We start from the raw sequence: 17,903 nt of genomic DNA, 5'->3' as shown, positions 1-17,903 counted from the left end.
ATATAACCGGTCCTGACCACCAGCAATGTCCTTTCGTTTTTGTGCAACGTCAAATGTTTTTATTACAAAAATGATTGAGACTTCACGCTGGGATCTGTAATTATGACCATTGACAGGTTAAGGGTTTTTGCTGCCTGCGAGCTTATTTAGGTGAGGTGAGGTAAAATCGCGTTCAAGATTATTGCACTTATATAGCGACGCACATTCACTTTTTTAGCCCCTAATGTCGACCGCCAGGCAGGGTAACAACAAGTACCATCTTTTAACATCTTTTGGTATGACGCTGCCGGGGATCGAACCCAAGACCTTCCGCTCTCCGGGTGAATTATTTGATGTCTTTATATGAAGGATAATGTAGAGCAAACAGTTGGATGGGCTCTGTTAAAAACATCCTTTTGAAAGGGTAATACATTTTGGATTATAATTTGACCAAAAATGTTCCTTGAGACGTCACCTGTCGTGAGATGCTTACTGATAGGTGCACGTAATATTACCTTTCAAACCCGTATCAAATACACCACCATAGAAAAAACATTTTTTGTTTGTTCATTTAGCCAACATCAAACATAGATGTGTACTTTCTTTTGTCCGGGGGCACGGGTGGCCCAGTCGTCTGAGGCGCCGCGATTCGCTGTGCGGAGTTGCGTCTCTTGGGTACGTCAGAAACCTATGATTGTGGGTTCGAATCCCGGTTCGCACCAATTATGTTTCTAGGTTGGTCAGCACCATACCCGTGCTCGTGGGTTTCACTGAAGTGGTAAACGTCTGAGACCTGCATCACTTCGGGCTTTCCTCCCACATTAAGCTGACACGCCGTGATATAACTGGAATACTGTTAAAAGCGGCGTTGAACCCAACTCACTAACTCAGTTTTGTCCGGTTGTCCACTTTATTATTTAAATATACTGTCGCAATATATATATATCGATATAAATCGCAATATGTTTTAATGTGGCCTAAGATTCAGTGTAGACACTAGAAGCCACGGCAGCATAACTCCACACCGGGGGATGAGTGGTCGGGACAATCGCGGCAAGGTTTTTCGCCGACAGACAAGTGTGCCTGAGTGAAGTGGGCTAATAATTCTGTTTGTTCACAGATTATTAAACACTGGAATACGATATACGTGTTACTCAATTGATGGCCGATTGTGCAATTTCTGTTATGAAATGAGGCCTGTGAAGGCAAGTAAACTGCCGGGCAAAAGAAAGTATACACTTGAAAATCGGATTTGATAATTTTTTTTAGAAATGTTATCAATACGTTACCAGGCTTAAAAAAGTCGCCGAAACACTGCAAACGAAAGGCCCTAAAACAAATATGACTCCTGTTTCAAACACATCGCCATCGAAAAACCATTTCTTGTTAGTTTCAGTTTTAGCCACCATGACACATAGGTGTATATCTTCTTTTGTTCCGCAGTTTATCAATATCATGTTTTTAAAACATTTCAGGCATATCATTTCCCACACAGTGGCAACCCCTCGGAACAACATTTCATAAAACGTACGGTGAAATTTTCGTTGGCCTGCTACCTATTTTATTGATGAATTAATGGATAATAAACAAAGGTTTCAAAGATGAAAAAATACATCCGTCACATGTACCCGATGGTAGTAGAAGATTTGAACACCATTTTCCCAGTGCTCAACTTTCTTTCCCATTCAGAAATCAAAACAGAGTTACTTCCCTTGGAGCATTCCTCGTCCATGGTTTCGCAGTGGTAATGTAACGAACGCTCGAAAGCTGTTCCCGTTTCAGCTGATGTAAGTATGCCCTGGCGATTGTTTAAGCAACTATGCAGTTGTAATTCATGTAACACAATCTGTGACCCCCAAACATGTTCGAGTGAACCGCTATGCCTCTCTGCAACGTTGCTGGTGAATTCATACTTTGAGACTGGATAGTTAACGAAAGCGCTCATAAAATCTTCCGATTTCAATCTGCGACTTTACGAAATATGCGCATTTAGTCTATTACGCATCTGAAAGTGTGATCCTATCAAATATGCCCATGCCCCTTAATAGGCAAGGGATCAGTGAAGCCTAAATCAATTAAAGCTCTCACCCGCAATGCTGTAACACGCGATTGAAACCTTGTATCCGTTCTTTATCGGGTGAAAAATGATAATTAACGCTTTTCTTTTTTAGCTGAAACGCAAATCCCCTGGAAAGTTGATTTTGAACTGGACTTCACTCATTGTACATTTAGCCCGTATAGTGAGTCGAATACTGAGGAAGTGTATTAAGCCGAGCCGACCAGTCCTTGTTTTAGCCCTTTAATGCCGAGCGCCAGACAGGGTAACAACAAGTAACATCTTTTAACGTCTTTTGGTCCAGCTGCAGGTAGGCTAGTAGTTGAAGACGAAGGCTCCGTGTGTAGAAAAACATTGGTTCGAATCCCATTTGTGTTGTTGTTATTAAGAGATAAATATGTTGATCAATTAGTAATTTTTTTCTCGTGACAAATAAAATGTCCCAGAAAATCTTCATTCTTCAGACTGTTTAAAATAAAGAAACTGTCTGCCACAAGACTTACATTGTTGCAATGTGTTTTTCCTTAAAATATTCAGACTCTTAAATTTAATTGGGGGCACGGGTGGCCCAGACGCCTAGGCACCGCGATTCGCTGTGCAGAGTTGCGTCCTTTGGCCAGAAACCTATAATTGTGGGTTCGAATCCCGGTTCGCCCTGATTATGTTTCTAGGTTTGTCAACACCATACCCGTGCTCGTGGGTTTCACCGAAGTGGTAAACGTCTGAGACCTGCATCACTTCGGGCTTTCCTCCTACATTAAGCTGACACGCCGCGATACGACTGGCACCTCCCCGTGCGTCTGTCGAAAAAAAACTTTACTTGATAATAATTATTTTTTTATTGTATTCTCCAGATTCCAAGCATGAGTTCCGACGAGGAAGAGTTGCATCCCCCTCGGAATTTCCTCCCCCTCCGATCCATGATAAAGAGGGGAGAAGAAGAAGAGGCGTATAAATATATGACTGACAACAATTTGACAGCGGACTCTTTTGCGAGGAGGGTGAAATTCGGCGAGCGGAATGATATATTTTGTCCAGTTTGCATAGCCGCTCAGTCAGGACATCTTAGCATAATGAAAACTTTAATTTCAATGGGATTTTCCTATCAGAGTGCAAGTCCAAGTGATCTTGTGTTACATATGGCTCCTGTTCACTTGGCCTCATACGGCGGCCATCTTGCTGTGGTGAAATCGCTCATAGAAGAGCATGGCATCGACGTCAACACTCGCGATGGGTACGACAACACCCCGATCTACTGGGCTATCAATACTCTGGACGCTAATCTTGACCTTGTCAAGTATCTCATAACAGCTGGAGCACCTGTAAATATGAAAAATGAGATTGATAAATCATCCTTGCTCCACACGAGTGTGAAGTATGGCAACGCGGATGTGTGTACGTATCTGTTAGCGCAGGGAGCTGACGTAAAAGCACGTGATCATAACGGGTGCACGCCTCTACACATTGCCTCGGTGTGGGGTGACGAGAGTTCAGCACGTGCATTGCTTGACGCAGGAGCTGATGTGCATGCGCGTAACAGGTCTCGCGAGACTCCGATTCTTGTGGCGGCGAAACACGGGATTTGGCCGCTGATGAAAATGTTGTATTCGCGCGGGGCCGACCCAGATGATAACGACAATGACGGGAACACGGTTCTCAATTATGCAGTTACTAAACAGTCATACGAAACAGTTTACTACCTGACTGTACTTCTAAATGTTGAGTTGAACACGACAAGCTTGAAAAACGCAACACCATTTTGGTCTGCTGTTTCGTCATGTAATTTGGACATCGCCAGATTGTTAGTGGACTCTGGTTTTAAGCCAAGTCTGCCCGTTGGTGAGGACGGTCGCATTGTGTTTTCCTTTGCCCACATGGACAATGACAGCAATGAGTTGTTGGTGTCGTACGTAAAGGAGGTTGCCACTGCACCCCGGTCGCTGCAGGATCTGTGTACATTCAGAGTGAGGAGGGCCCTAGGGCCTCAACTGAGCACAGCAGTTACGTCCCTGCCCCTACCTGGGATTGTTAGAGACGTTGTCAGATTGTGTCGTATCCCCGCCACTGTGTGAACCGTATCCCCGACAATATCTGAGCCATATCCCCGGCACTGTATGAGCCATATCCCCGACAGTATCTGAGCCATATCCCCGACACTGTGTGAACCGTATCCCCGCCACAGTGTGAGCCGTATCCCCGACACTGTGTGAACCGTATCCCCGACAGTATCTGAGCCATATCCCCGACACTGTGTGAACCGTATCCCCGCCACTGTGTGAACCGTATCCCCGCCACTGTGTGAACCGTATCCCCGGCACTGTGTGAGCCATATCCCCGACAGTATCTGAGCCATATCCCCGACACTGTGTGAACCGTATCCCCGCCACAGTGTGAGCCGTATCCCCGACACTGTGTGAGCCATATCCCCGACAGTATCTAAGCCATATCCCCGACACTGTGTGAACCGTATCCCCGCCACAGTGTGAGCCGTATCCCCGGCACTGTGTGAGCCATATCCCCGACAGTATCTGAGCCATATCCCCGATACTGTGTGAACCGTATCCCCGCCACAGTGTGAGCCATATCCCCGCCACATTGTGAGCCATATCCCCGACAGTATCTGAGCCATATCCCCGACACTGTGTGAACCATATCCCCGACAGTATCTGAGCCATATCCCCGACACTGTGTGAACCATATCCCCGCCACAGTGTGAGCCGTATCCCCGCCACATTGTGAGCCATATCCCCGACAGTATCTGAGCCATATCCCCGAGACTGTGTGAACCATATCCCCGACAGTATCTGAGCCATATCCCCGACACTGTGTGAGCCGTATCCCCGACAGTATCTGAGCCATATCCCCACCACTGTGTGAACCATATCCCCGACAGTATCTGAGCCATATCCCCGACACTGTGTGAACCATATCCCCGACAGTATCTGAGCCATATCCCCGACACTGTGTGAACCATATCCACGACATTATCTGAGCCATATCCCCGGCACTGTGTGAACCGTATCCACGACAGTATCTGAGCCATATCCCCGACAGTATCTGAGCCATATCCCCGACACTGTGTCAACCACATCCACGACAGTATCTGAGCCATATCCCCGCCACTGTGTGAGCCATATCCCCGACACTGTGTGAACCATATCCCCGACAGTATCTGAGCCATATCCCCGCCACTGTGTGAACCATATCCCCGCGTCTGTGTGTGCCGTATCCCCGACAGTATCTGAGCCATATCCCCGCCACTGTGTGAACTATATCCCCGACAGTGTGTGAGCCATATCCCCGACAGTGTGTGAGCCATATTCCCGACAGTGTGTGAGCCGTATCCCCGACAGTGTGTGAGCCATATTCCCGCCACTGTGTGAGCCATATTCCCGCCACTGTGTGAGCCATATCCTCGACACTGTGTGAACAGTTTCCCCGACGCTGTCCGAGTTTTAACCCCAACACTAGATGGGTCATATTCCAGACACTGTGTGAATCGCATCCCCGATATTGACTGATCGGTATCCATGAGACTGTGTGAACAGTTTCTCCGACACTGTCCGAGTTTTAACCCAGACACTAGATGGACACTGTGTGAACCGCATCCCCGACACTGTCCGAGTTTTAACCCCGACACTGTGTAAAGCGTTTCCCTGACACTGTCTCATCTGTATCCATGACACTGTCTTTTCTTTTTTAAAAATTTATTTTATTTCATTTTGGAGTAGACAAACACTATGTTTACAGAATATAGTTCAAATGCAATCTTAAATACATACAAGTTACAAAGTATATCTATAGATGATAACAAACAAAACTATTCCAGTGTCATACTGTTGGATTGTGAAGGTTCGTGGTTTTAAACGAATAGGTGGTGACAGAGAGAACAAAATGTCAAAATCGGTTATTTCTTGTTTGATGTGTGGGAAATTTGGTATGGAGTCGGAAATGTTTGATTTGAATATGTTTTGCTTTGTTACAGTTTGAATATGATTTAATACATCATTTCGTTTTTGTTGATATTCTAATAAAATTGTCAATTTTGAAAATTCTAGTTCTATTCCAGTTTTGTCTTTGGCACATTACTCTGTAAAACGAATTTGTGACGCCTTAGAGCAATTGCCCATCGGCCCCTTGATTAAGAGTATGCAGGATGTTGTTTTGAGTGTCTGGTATCACCACCAGCGTTGACACCATGAGTGTGATAAATATGTCCTCAACATGTACCATCAGTGCAGAATCCAGTGACAATATGTATCAGCAGTGAAAGATCCTGGTGCACATACATAGCGACGTGCAGGCACGTGTGTGTGTGTGTGTGTGTGTGTGTGTGTGTGTGTGTGTGTGTGTGTGTGTGTGTGTGTGTGTGTGTGTGCGTGCGTGCTTGTACTAGACCGGACTGCCGCAGTTTAACATGAAAACCCCACTCAGACACAGTATACTGACTCCGAGCCGACCAGTCCTTGTTTTAGCCCCATAATGCCGATCGCCAGACAGTGTAACAACAAGTACCATCTTTTAACGTCTTTTGGTATGACGCGCGCGGGGATCGAACCCGGACCTTCCGCTCTCCGGGCAGACGCTCTACCACTAGAATTCCAACACTGAAAGATCCTGTGACAATTTCTACTATCAGTGTAGGATCTCGTGACAACATGTACCTCGTATGTAGGATCTCGTGACAGTATGTACTACAGTGTAGGATACCGTGACTATATGTAGCACTTGTGTAGGATCGCGTGACAGTATGTACAACAGTGTAGGATCCCGTGACAGTATGAACCATTGTGTAGGATCGCGTGACAGTATATACTACTGTGTAGGATACCGTGACAATATGTAGCACTTGTGTAGGATCGCGTGACAGTATGTACTACAGTGTAGGATACTCGTGACAATATGTAGCACTTGTGTAGGATCGCGTGACAGTATGTACAACAGTGTAGGATCCCGTGACAATATGAACCACTTGTGTAGGATCGCGTGACAGTATATACTACTGTGTAGGATACTCGTGACAATATGTAGCACTTGTGTAGGATCGCGTGACAGTATGTACTACAGTGTAGGATACTCGTGACAATATGTAGCACTTGTGTAGGATCGCGTGACAGTATGTACTACAGTGTAGGATACTCGTGACAATATGTAGCACTTGTGTAGGATCGCGTGACAGTATGTACTACAGTGTAGGATACTCGTGACAATATGTAGCACTTGTGTAGGATCGCGTGACATTATGTACTACAGTGTAGGATACCGTGACAATATGTAGCACTTGTGTAGGATCGCGTGACAGTATGTACTACAGTGTAGGATACCGTGACAATATGTAGCACTTGTGTAGGATCGCGTGACAGTATATACTACAGTGTAGGATACCGTGACAATATGTACCTCGTATGTAGGATCGCGTGACATTATGTACTACTGTGTAGGATACTCGTGGTCTAGTGGATGGAGTGTCTGCTCGGAGAGCGGGAGGTAAGTGGTTCGATCCCCGGCCGCGTCATACCGTTGTTTAACGCCGCACTCAACAATATTCCAGCTTTTTGACGGCGGTCTGTAATTGAGTCTGGACCAGACAATCCAGTGATTGATATGAAGAGCATCGATCCTCGCAATTTGGATACGATGACATGCATCGACCAAGTCAGCGAGCCTGACCACCCGATCCCGTTAGTCGCCTCTTACGTCAAGCATACTCGCCTTTTACGTCAAGCATTGGTTGCTGTAGACCTATTCTATCCCGGATCTTCACGGGTTGTAAGAATTGTGTGATGTCCACTAATTGATATGTTTGCAAAACGGACCTGACATACAAATACAAACTTCCGAATCCCAATTCCATGGTATTGTTTTGACAGCTTAATAGCTACTTTTGTATGCGGACATACAGATTAGATAGCAATACTCAAGTTGGACAGATTACTCTTGCTGTAACCTTCAGATTATTTCCGAATAAAGGCGTGACGTCATTTATTATGTACGATTGCAAATAATACATATCTGGAAAACAATAACGCGCTGCTCTGAAAAAGTTAATCACAGTCGTGCTAATTGTAATCGTTGAACTTATTTTGGTACAGCTATGAATGCATAGCTAAGATAGGAATGTTTGCGACTTGTTAAAACGCACTGTCAGGGATGCTAAATCCAAGTCCACTTAGAATTCATTGTGAGCTGTTTTTTATACTTGATCAATTAATAGGTAAATGGTTAATGTAGGACTATCGTGCAAAGCTGCTGGTCGTCGTGGGCAACCCGTTACCACAACTTGGCCATGAGCAGATTCGCACAGAAAAGTTAAAAAAAAAGAACTGAGGTAAAGGACCGTCCATGGTCTGGTCTGCCTTGTGTGACGTCGGCACGCGAAGATCACGACCCGCTCCGCTTGTTTAAGCGACAAATAAGTCAGTCACAAAGACAGCGCGTCGTAATACATTTACATCAAGTACAAGACGTCAAAATGGCCGACACGATACACGTGACGGGGGGATTTCCGAAGTTGTTAATGAACCTGTGGCGGTTACATGTGTTAGTCATCATTGATCAACTGACCGATTATTGAAAGGGGATTAAAGATGTGTCAAACAGACACCAAGGTAAATTCGTAGATTGCTGGAGATAATTCTACAATTACAAATTCTTATATTTCAGCCCAACATATATTTTATACATAGGTATGAAAGTTACTTTCGTTTTTTGTATATCGACTTAAGCACTGGGTATTTTGTTCTGTTACAATGAGATTTGTAAAACAATATCACATAAAGATAGTTTTTCAAGTGGAAACAGCTGCACAGTAAATATAATTTCAGTGAGGACAACGTGTATGCTGGCACACATCTAGATTTTGCCCAATATGTACTATGGCCTTTGATCGTTGAAGTGTCGTGTTACTTTCAAACGTCTACGAAAATCCTCCCAGAATTCCGACCCAGCTCATAATGTCTTCCATGACAGCAATATTGAAAATAACCTACTATTTTCTTAATTTATCATTGTGAAATGGGGTATGTATTCAGTCCGTGTAGTAAACACATTTGTTTGTTACATTGTTTGTCTATTTTCTTAACGAAAAACATCATTATTGAGTTTTGGTCACGTGGTTACTATCCGACTGAGGTACGGGTGTCAGGTGACTGCGAGCGGCTATATTTAGCAGCACATGTCCATTACCAGCATGAAATGAAAGAGAAATACGTGGAGATGTACTATTTAAAGCGTTATTGGCCAAGGTCACTGCTACATATATCGTTACCGCTCTCCGTCACCTGACTGTCGATTCATACCCGGATTGTAGTCACGTCATTAAAACTCCTTGCCATATTTTTTCCTATGTCGCTATGTAATGCAGTGTAGGCTGTTAAATTCAAAATGTCAACGCCGAATACTTCAAAAGGCGTAAGAGGCACGAAGTAATATGAATGGATCACTGAGCATCTGTGCTAAGAGTAAGCGTGCACCTATTATTAGGTTAAAATGCGTCTAAAAAACGTTAGAAAATGGTAACAAAATTGTAACAAATTAAACTGTTTATGGCTGCAATGATGAGTTGCATTAGATATACAAAGTCCATGACAGAGAACTTTTAGTTCGAAAGGAATTAATAGAGAAAAGACATTTCACATTTATCACAAGAGTATTCTGGTCATTTCATATTTATCATTGGATTGTAACAAAGACAGGCCAGGCCCGAACGCTATAAAATGATACCTTCAACATTAGAAGAGAGCGCGGTTTGCAGTCGATCGAGTCGAATACTGATCGATCTAAGTTCTCCCCATTTTTTTGACGTGCCTGGCCGGTCTGATCCTGTCGTGTTTTGATAGATGGGATGAGAGTAAGTAAAACTATGTTAGTATTAAGCTGGTGTTGCGCTTCTTTATTATGCGAGTATGAATGCTGATGGAGACAGCTTGTAGAGAGCGTCGTAAGACCAATCACTCCTTGACTGAGCTGAGCCGATGCTGACAAGGTCAGTCATGGCCAAACTGACCATGATGACCAGGAACGGCAATACTTTAAGTAACTGCATTTGTTTCACCCAGTGTCTTGCTACAGTCTGTTTGATCCTAGAGGTCATCTCTTTCAAATAATTCTTGCAGCTCTCTGTCAAGTCTCTGTGTAAAACTCCCTTTACCTAGTCCATGCTTCTGTTTTCGGGTTATTCCCATCTGTGTCTTCACTGCATTAGCAAGTCTGTACTTTCTTATCATCTGTCCTTTCCTGATCCTAGTTCCGACGAAGTTTTTCTTTTGAATGTTACTTCCTGTTTTGTACTTTTTTCTGAGAGCCTCACTTCAACCAAAATGAAATACAACATTCCTTCTGACCTTGGAGACTAGGTCTTTTTTAAGTGGTAGCTGTTAAAACCGGAGTCCTATCAGTAGAGCTTTGTTTTTGTTCTGTAGTTCAAAATTATCCATTCTCTTCTCTTCTCTTTCTCCTTATCCATCTCTGAATGTACTTTACAACTTTCCCTTTTTCTGCCATCAGACCTTCCCTTAGCTTTTCGTTATCTCGATAACACTTTGCAGTAGACCGATTTCTCTTCTTTCCGCTGGCAATCTGTTGGTGTGAACGAGGAGCTGCTGGACCTTCACCAACAGGTGACATTGGTGGCGTTTGTAGTTCTTCGCGTACCTCTTATCTGCTCTCTGTGAGATCTTTTGGCCTTCTTCTAGTTATGCCTCTGTTGTCGCTTCTCTCTGTTTGACATGGTGTTGATAGAAGCACGTCTACTATCAGCAAGGTCATGGCTGTACTTTTTGCTTTTTCTCCTGTAGATATTGGGTTCGTCTTTCAGGATCCCTGTCCCTTCTGACCCTTGAAGATTCCGGGGTAAAATAGGTCTTCAGCAACCCATGCTTGCCGTAAAAGGTGACTATGCTTGTCGTAAAAGGCGACTAACGGGATCGGGTGGTCAGGCTCGCTGACTTGGTTGATACATGTCATCGTATCCCAATTGCGTGGACCGATGTACATGTTGTCAATCACTGGATTGTCTGGTCCAGACTCGATTATTTACAGACCGCCGTTATATAGCTGGAATATTGCTGAGTCCGGCGTTAAACAACCAACCAACCCTTCTTTCTCGGAACCGTCGTTGTTTCTCAACATTTGTCAATGCCAGTTGGAAACAGTGCAATTGGAGGAAGTATTTTATACATATGTAGCATTCATCAATGTTTACTGCCGTAAAAGGCGACTATGCTTGTCGTAAGAGGCGACTAACGGGATCGGGTGGTCAGGCTCGCTGACTTGGTTGATGCATGTCATCGTATCCAAATTGCGAGGATCGATGCTCATGACATCAATCACTGGGTTATTTACAGACCGCCGTCATATAGCTGGAATATTGCTGAGTGCGGCGTTAAACAACAAACAAACAAACAAACAAACTGCTAATTTGACTAGATCAAAGAACTACAGGAAATGTCTTTGCTACCACATCAGTAACATAGACAACCAAACTTGTTATAGGTTCCCAAATCAAGGTTGTTGTTTGATCAATGACAGATAAGGGGTCTTATTACAGTTGACCTTTAATGATAATGAAAATATAATGATTTCCCAAACGTTGTATTTGGTGTAACTGTAAATTCAATATTTTATTGAATATAATATCGTATCATATCTTTTATCCTTGAAAGTAAGAATAAATCAATTCCTATCAAACATTCTAAATAGATTGAACACATCTACTACCATTTGTCTATCATAATTGTTTGGTTTGTGGCGTAACTTAAAATTCTAAACTGATTATTAGCAAATTCTCACATTAAACTTTCAAAATGAAATATTGTAATATGTAGAATTGTCAAACTTTCAACTATAAAACAAAACATATACCCAAATACACATTCAGAAAGAGATTAAAATAAAAAACCAAACCTGTCTTTCAAAGGTTACACCAAGGACAGTTACACTAAGACCCTATTTTCATTCAACCTGAAAAATGAAAATAATGACTGCTCCCTGTACAGTAGCAGACAGCATTCATGACCAGTGCATTTGACTCTTCCATTATAAATGTAAGGCTAAATGTACACCAAAGACATGGAATTTTCATATGGTGATACTTGATCTTACCTTTTTTTCCAGTTTGAAGAACTTTTTCTTCTGCTGTCTCCTAAATAAAGTTTCTCATGGATGACAGGAGGTGATGTCATTTACTTTCTTTCTATATACATATAGATAGCTCTTTAGCAAGCAAATGGTTACACCAAGAACAGGGACCTTTTAGACAGGCATGTTTTGCTTATTTATTATTATGGTAAACCACGGTTAAAACGAACACGCTTATAAAGAACTGACGGATAAAATGAACTTACTTTTTGGTCCCAACTATTTGCTGTACGTAGTTATGCTGTGTATATGCTTATGGCGAACTACGGTTATAACGAACTAAAATTAGTAGTCCCTTTGAGTTCGTTATAACCGTAGTTTACAGTATTCAAAGAAAGAAATAATAAGGAAACTTATGTTTATTTTAAAGACTCCACTCCAAATAAAAAAATAACAATATGAATGCATATGTATATGATATAAAATTTGAAATATGGTCACTGTAAATAGCATTCAGTGTCTACTGACAGTGATATCTTAACAATTTAAGTCTATAAACCACTTCACTCACAAAGCCGATGTTCGATGGTATATTATCACCACCACTGAAATATTAGAGATGAAAGGACTATCTTAAACTTTATGACGTAAAAAGGGTACATATTTTGATAATGGCCCACATACTTCATTCCAAAAGGTTTAAGCTAACGTGAGACAATAAATCCCGCTTCTTTATTATTTTTTCTACTCATTACACCAAACTGTTGTCCATGACCACTTGTTTTTCTTAGTTCATCATTATGTTTTATTTTGTATAATGCCTCCATGAATATAACTTGTACTGGAGATGTATTAACATAAGCCTTCTTGGCTTGTTTGCCGATGCAGATTATGTTTAAATCATGTAACCATGGTTACTCGGCAGTGCTCATCAACTAATGATGTGCAGAGATGCGCCCCTTTGGCACGACAGAAACTTATGATAGTGTGTTCGAATCCCTGTCCGAATTATGTTAAGCCTTATGTTTACCCATTACGGCTCACGTCAGAACCACCTTTTATCCAACCGATCAGCGCGTCGCTAACCAGATCCGGAAAGTGACAGTCGGAATGTGTTTTCTAATCATGCAACCTCGAAAAAGTTAACACGGTGTATTCCGAACGACAGCCAACTCGTCCCATTCCGAGACAAGCCGAATTCAGACTCGTGCCCCTATTGCAGGTTTTCATATTGGCGTATGAAGACGAGAACTATATGTACATAATATGTTTCTGGCACATTTCGGTGTTCTATCCTCATCATGTAAACCAATTTATGTTCTTTATTATGAAGCATTCCTACATTTCACCTTAAAATTGTCAGCTGGCAAATAATCGAGTCTGGACCAAACAATCCAGTGACGCCAAACAACGTCATTAGGATACGATGACATTCACCAACAAGTCAGCGAGCCTGACCACCCGATCCCGTTAGTCGCCTCTCTGAACAATGACGCAGAGAACGCAAAGTAACTACTCAATCATAACCAAGTTTCTTCCTCTCACGTTCAAGCATGTCATCACTTATTTTTACTCATCCATTTACATAACATGTATTTTGCCTTATAGGTACAAAGGAATGTATTTTAGCGGATAATCTGAGCTGGTTAATGTTTCTAATATATATTTACACACCTGTTTAAAGTGGAGCCAATTTCAAATACGCCCTGCTACCAAATTATTGTGCAGTGGAAATACATTGTATGGGAAATAAAGCGTAGTTACATTAACAATCAACAAACCTGATTATCTTGTGTATACAAGTACTGAGGACGTGTTAGATACAACTATATAACATAAGAACAACTTCTCAGGTGAATGTAAGTATCTAACTGTTACAGAAAAGACATCCTCAACGTGTTCTCAACTATGAGACATGAAAACTAAATTAAAACGATAATATGAAGCCCGTCTTGTCTACTATTTCTTGGCGATGACAACAGTGAAAACCGTGTCAAAATGAATGGCTGCAAGAAGCATGTATTTCAGCCAAATTGTACGAAGTACGATGCGTTTGGGCTAACTTTTCTACAACCGAATCTTTTAACCAATTCTTTTAAGAATCTACAAACCAAGTCTCATCCTAGAATGGTAGGAGTTGGTAACAAATGAGTAATGTGCAATTGAACCACATAATAAGAATTTATTTATGTCAGTCAGGGTGAGCAATGAATTCCCGCATATACCATGTAACAGTAAACGAACGTAAAATGCTCTGGTCTTAGATATGTGTAATTACTAGTTTAAACCTAGGTAATGACATTTGTACTGTAAAGACATATGTGTAACCTATATAGTGAGTGAGTATGGTTTTAAATCGCTGTCAGCTTAAGTCCAACCATACCACGGCGGGTGACTCCAGAAATGGGCATCACACATTGTACCCATATTTGGGAATCAAACACGGGCGAACGTTTCAAGCACCATGCGACCCCACTGTCCGTTACCTATAGAGATGAATTTGAATTCGCGATCAGTGAAGATTGCTTCCTCCCTCTATTCCTAACTGTTTGAACCTTAGAATCCATATTTCACAGCTGTTGGGTTATGTAACATAAAATTAAAGTATTCTTTATACTTGCACAGGTAAGGGAGGTCTTTCAATACATAAATGTCGTTCAAACAAATTGGATGAAACTTTGTCTTTCCATCGAAGTATTCCCCTTTTCTAAACAGAGTAGCAACGTAGTCAAACGTGCATTTCTCTGGGTAGTCCCCCCATCGGGGGAAGTCAGCATTAATAGCAGAAGTCAGCTTCGTGATAACCTCCCTTGGAGAGGAGAACCATGATGCATGCCATCCAGCATAGTTGCCAGGTGATCCAATGAGCCATGTTCGTAACGCACCAAATGTTGAACTTCCTTTGGCCATTTTACCAGCTCGGAGTGCATATACATTCCCCTTGTAAAAGTCTCTAAACATATGTATGCTACAGACGCTTATAACCTTGGTAGGCGCACGTTCCCAATAGAAGCCATACATAAAACTCTGAAGCACAAAGCCAACCGGGAAAGGATAACCATTGTGAAGCTTTAGAAATTGCAATAGTTTCACATCCGGAGTTTCATCAGTGTCCATGTAGATGAACAGATCATCATTTCTGAGTCCTGAAACTCTTGTCTCTATGGCTGAAACAATATATTGGTTGATGTGTTTCTCTGCCACGTCTCCTTTTAATTGTCCTTGAGCTGGAAAAGAGTTAACGAAGACGTGCATTATCTTGTGGTGGAATCGCTTCATGTAGCCTCTCCTCAAATTGTGTAGTAACCGTAATGGTCGTGTGTCTCCATGTCCAGTATAGTTGGATTCCAGAATCACAAACAGATCCACGGCTGAGTGCACCTGTAACATCTTCAGCATCAGTACATGGTGCTCCATATTAAATTTTGTGGCTAGAATTAGCCGTCGTGGCTTATCTCGTGGTTTACCATGAAATGATGGCAGGGCCTTCTGGATTAGTATTGGCACCGAGCAATGCTGCCCAACATAACCAGAAGTGCACACACACGTTACAGTTGTACCCTGTTTTCTTGAAATGGCTGTACCTCGAATAAAACATCTCTTAGTTCCATTTAAAATTGTGAATTCCTCGTAATGCTGATTGGAAAGAGTAAAGTTCCATGGCTTCTTTAGATCATACTCTTTATACAAATTAGGTCCATCATCTTCAGGTAGATCCAGAGGCTGAGTGTTGTTGATGGAAAAGAAACGATCTATTGAGGAATACCACTGTTCAAGACGTCTCAGTTCTCCAGATCTAAATGGAAGCAATCTGTTGTTATCTCTGAGGACGCAGGACGCATTTATCTCGCGTTGTGGATATCCACTATTAGGAAGCTTTTGAGTCCGTAAGGGATGTTCTGTTGCGTTGCTTGAATATGTAATTGCTACGCTTGTAACATTTCTGGTGAAGATGGCATTCCGTAGCAATCCTTTACTGTGTGTTCCCCTTAGAAACAATATAAACGGAATGAAGATTTGGAAACAGACAAAAACTATGAAAAACTTTAAAATTGTTCTTTTCTTTGCACACATGCATTGGCCCATCTTAGAACATCGACCTGTCTTTTCTTCTCAAATAGGGTTGTGATTGCAGCACTGTAAACTTTATGCAGCCAAACGATCCTTGAAAAGATATTATGTCGATAGTGGTGATGTTTAAAGATTCTTCTCTGACTCTGACTTATGCTTCTTGAAAGGATGTTATCTACAAAATATAATCAATTACATGACGTTATTTCGAGGTTAAAATGGAACAGATCTGTTTCTGGTACTTCAGGGGCGGGAAACACTGGAAACTCGGTGTGGATGACTGTTTTTATCGTTTGTTGTAGTGGCAACTGCGCTCCTCGGGCATATATAACATTGGCCAACTGTGTTCAATTTTACAGTGAATGTGATGACCTGGAGTAGCAACAGCATTCCCAAAGCAGATTTAATATTCCTTTTGGGACATATTGTTGAATCTATTCTGAACACTTACACTTAGCTCCAAGGCTTGTACGAGACACAATTGCTCCTCATGTAAGTACCGTTTCAGGAGTCGCGAATTATGTTGGCCTTATTTCACTTCAATAAATTTCTGAAATTGAAATAAAAATGGATTGAAAAGGATTATATATACCATCAACACCTTCCGGAGAGAGGAAGGTCTAGATTCGATCCCCGGCTGCGTCCTACCATAAGACGGTTAGACAAACGTGCATGCACGTCGCTATATAAGTGTAACAATCTTGAACACGACGTTCAACCCGATTTCACAGCATCTCACCACGTAGATTTCTATGCATTATTTAACATGATGACAGTTACAGCATGTCTGGACAGTTACAGTATGTCTGGACAGTTACAGTATATGCGGACAGTTACAGTATTTCTGGACAGTTACAATATGTCTGGACAGATACAGTCTGGTGGACAGATACAGTATGTCTGGACAGATACAGCATGTCTGGACAGATACAGCATGTCTGGACAGATACAGCATGTCTGGACAGATACAGTATGTCTTGCCAGTAACAGTATGTCTGGACAGATACAACATGTTTGGACAGATACAGTATGTCTGGACAGATACAGCATGTTTGGACAGATACAGTCTGGTGGACAGATACAGTATGTCTGGACAGATACAGTATGTCTTGCCAGTAACAGTATGTCTGGACAGATACAGTATGTCTTGCCAGTAACAGTATGTCTGGACAGATACTGTATGTCTGGACAGATACAGTATGTCTGGACAGATACAGTATGTCTTGCCAGTAACAGTATGTCTGGACAGATACAGTCTGGTGGACAGTTACAGTATGTCTGGACAGATACAGTCTGATGGACAGTTACAGTATGTCTGGACAGATACAGTATGTCTTGCCAGTAACAGTATGTCTGGACAGATACAGTCTGGTGGACAGTTACAGTATGTCTGGACAGATACAGCATGTTTGGACAGATACAGTATGTCTGGACAGATACAGCATGTCTTGCCAGTAACAATATGTCTGGACAGTAACAGTATGTCTGGACAGTTACAGCATGTCTGGACAGTTACAGTATGTCTGGAGAGATACAGTCTGGTGGACAGATACAGTATGTCTGGACAGATACAGTTTGGTGGACAGTTACAGTATGTCTGGACAGATACAGCATGTCTGGACAGATACAGTATGTCTTGACAGTTACAGCATGTCTAGCCAGTAAAAATATGTCTGGACAGTTACAGTATGTCTGGACAGTTACAGCATGTCTGGACAGT

General features: G+C 42.2%; 2 protein-coding genes across 2 annotated transcripts; one reads left to right on the top strand and one right to left on the bottom strand.

Moving 5' to 3' along the window:
• Window positions 1–1,699: 1,699 nt before the first annotated feature.
• LOC139457705 (ankyrin repeat domain-containing protein 29-like) lies at window positions 1,700–4,864 on the top strand. Its single transcript, XM_071239059.1, has 2 exons — window positions 1,700–1,766; window positions 2,890–4,864. Exon 2 carries the CDS (start codon window positions 2,899–2,901, stop codon window positions 4,105–4,107), a length of 1,209 nt encoding a protein of 402 aa, XP_071095160.1. The 5' UTR covers window positions 1,700–1,766; window positions 2,890–2,898; the 3' UTR covers window positions 4,108–4,864.
• Window positions 4,865–14,668: 9,804 nt separating this feature from the next.
• Window positions 14,669–16,198, bottom strand: LOC139457704 (beta-1,4-mannosyl-glycoprotein 4-beta-N-acetylglucosaminyltransferase-like). Its single transcript, XM_071239058.1, has one exon. The coding sequence runs from the start codon at window positions 16,196–16,198 to the stop codon at window positions 14,669–14,671; it is 1,530 nt and encodes a 509-aa protein (XP_071095159.1).
• Window positions 16,199–17,903: the final 1,705 nt, after the last annotated feature.

This window comes from Haliotis cracherodii, unplaced genomic scaffold, assembly GCF_022045235.1.
Source record: "Haliotis cracherodii isolate W230 unplaced genomic scaffold, xgHalCrac1.p SCAF_12, whole genome shotgun sequence".
NCBI classification, from domain to species: Eukaryota; Metazoa; Mollusca; class Gastropoda; order Lepetellida; family Haliotidae; genus Haliotis; species Haliotis cracherodii.
This window is presented reverse-complemented; position numbering and strand designations above follow the sequence as displayed.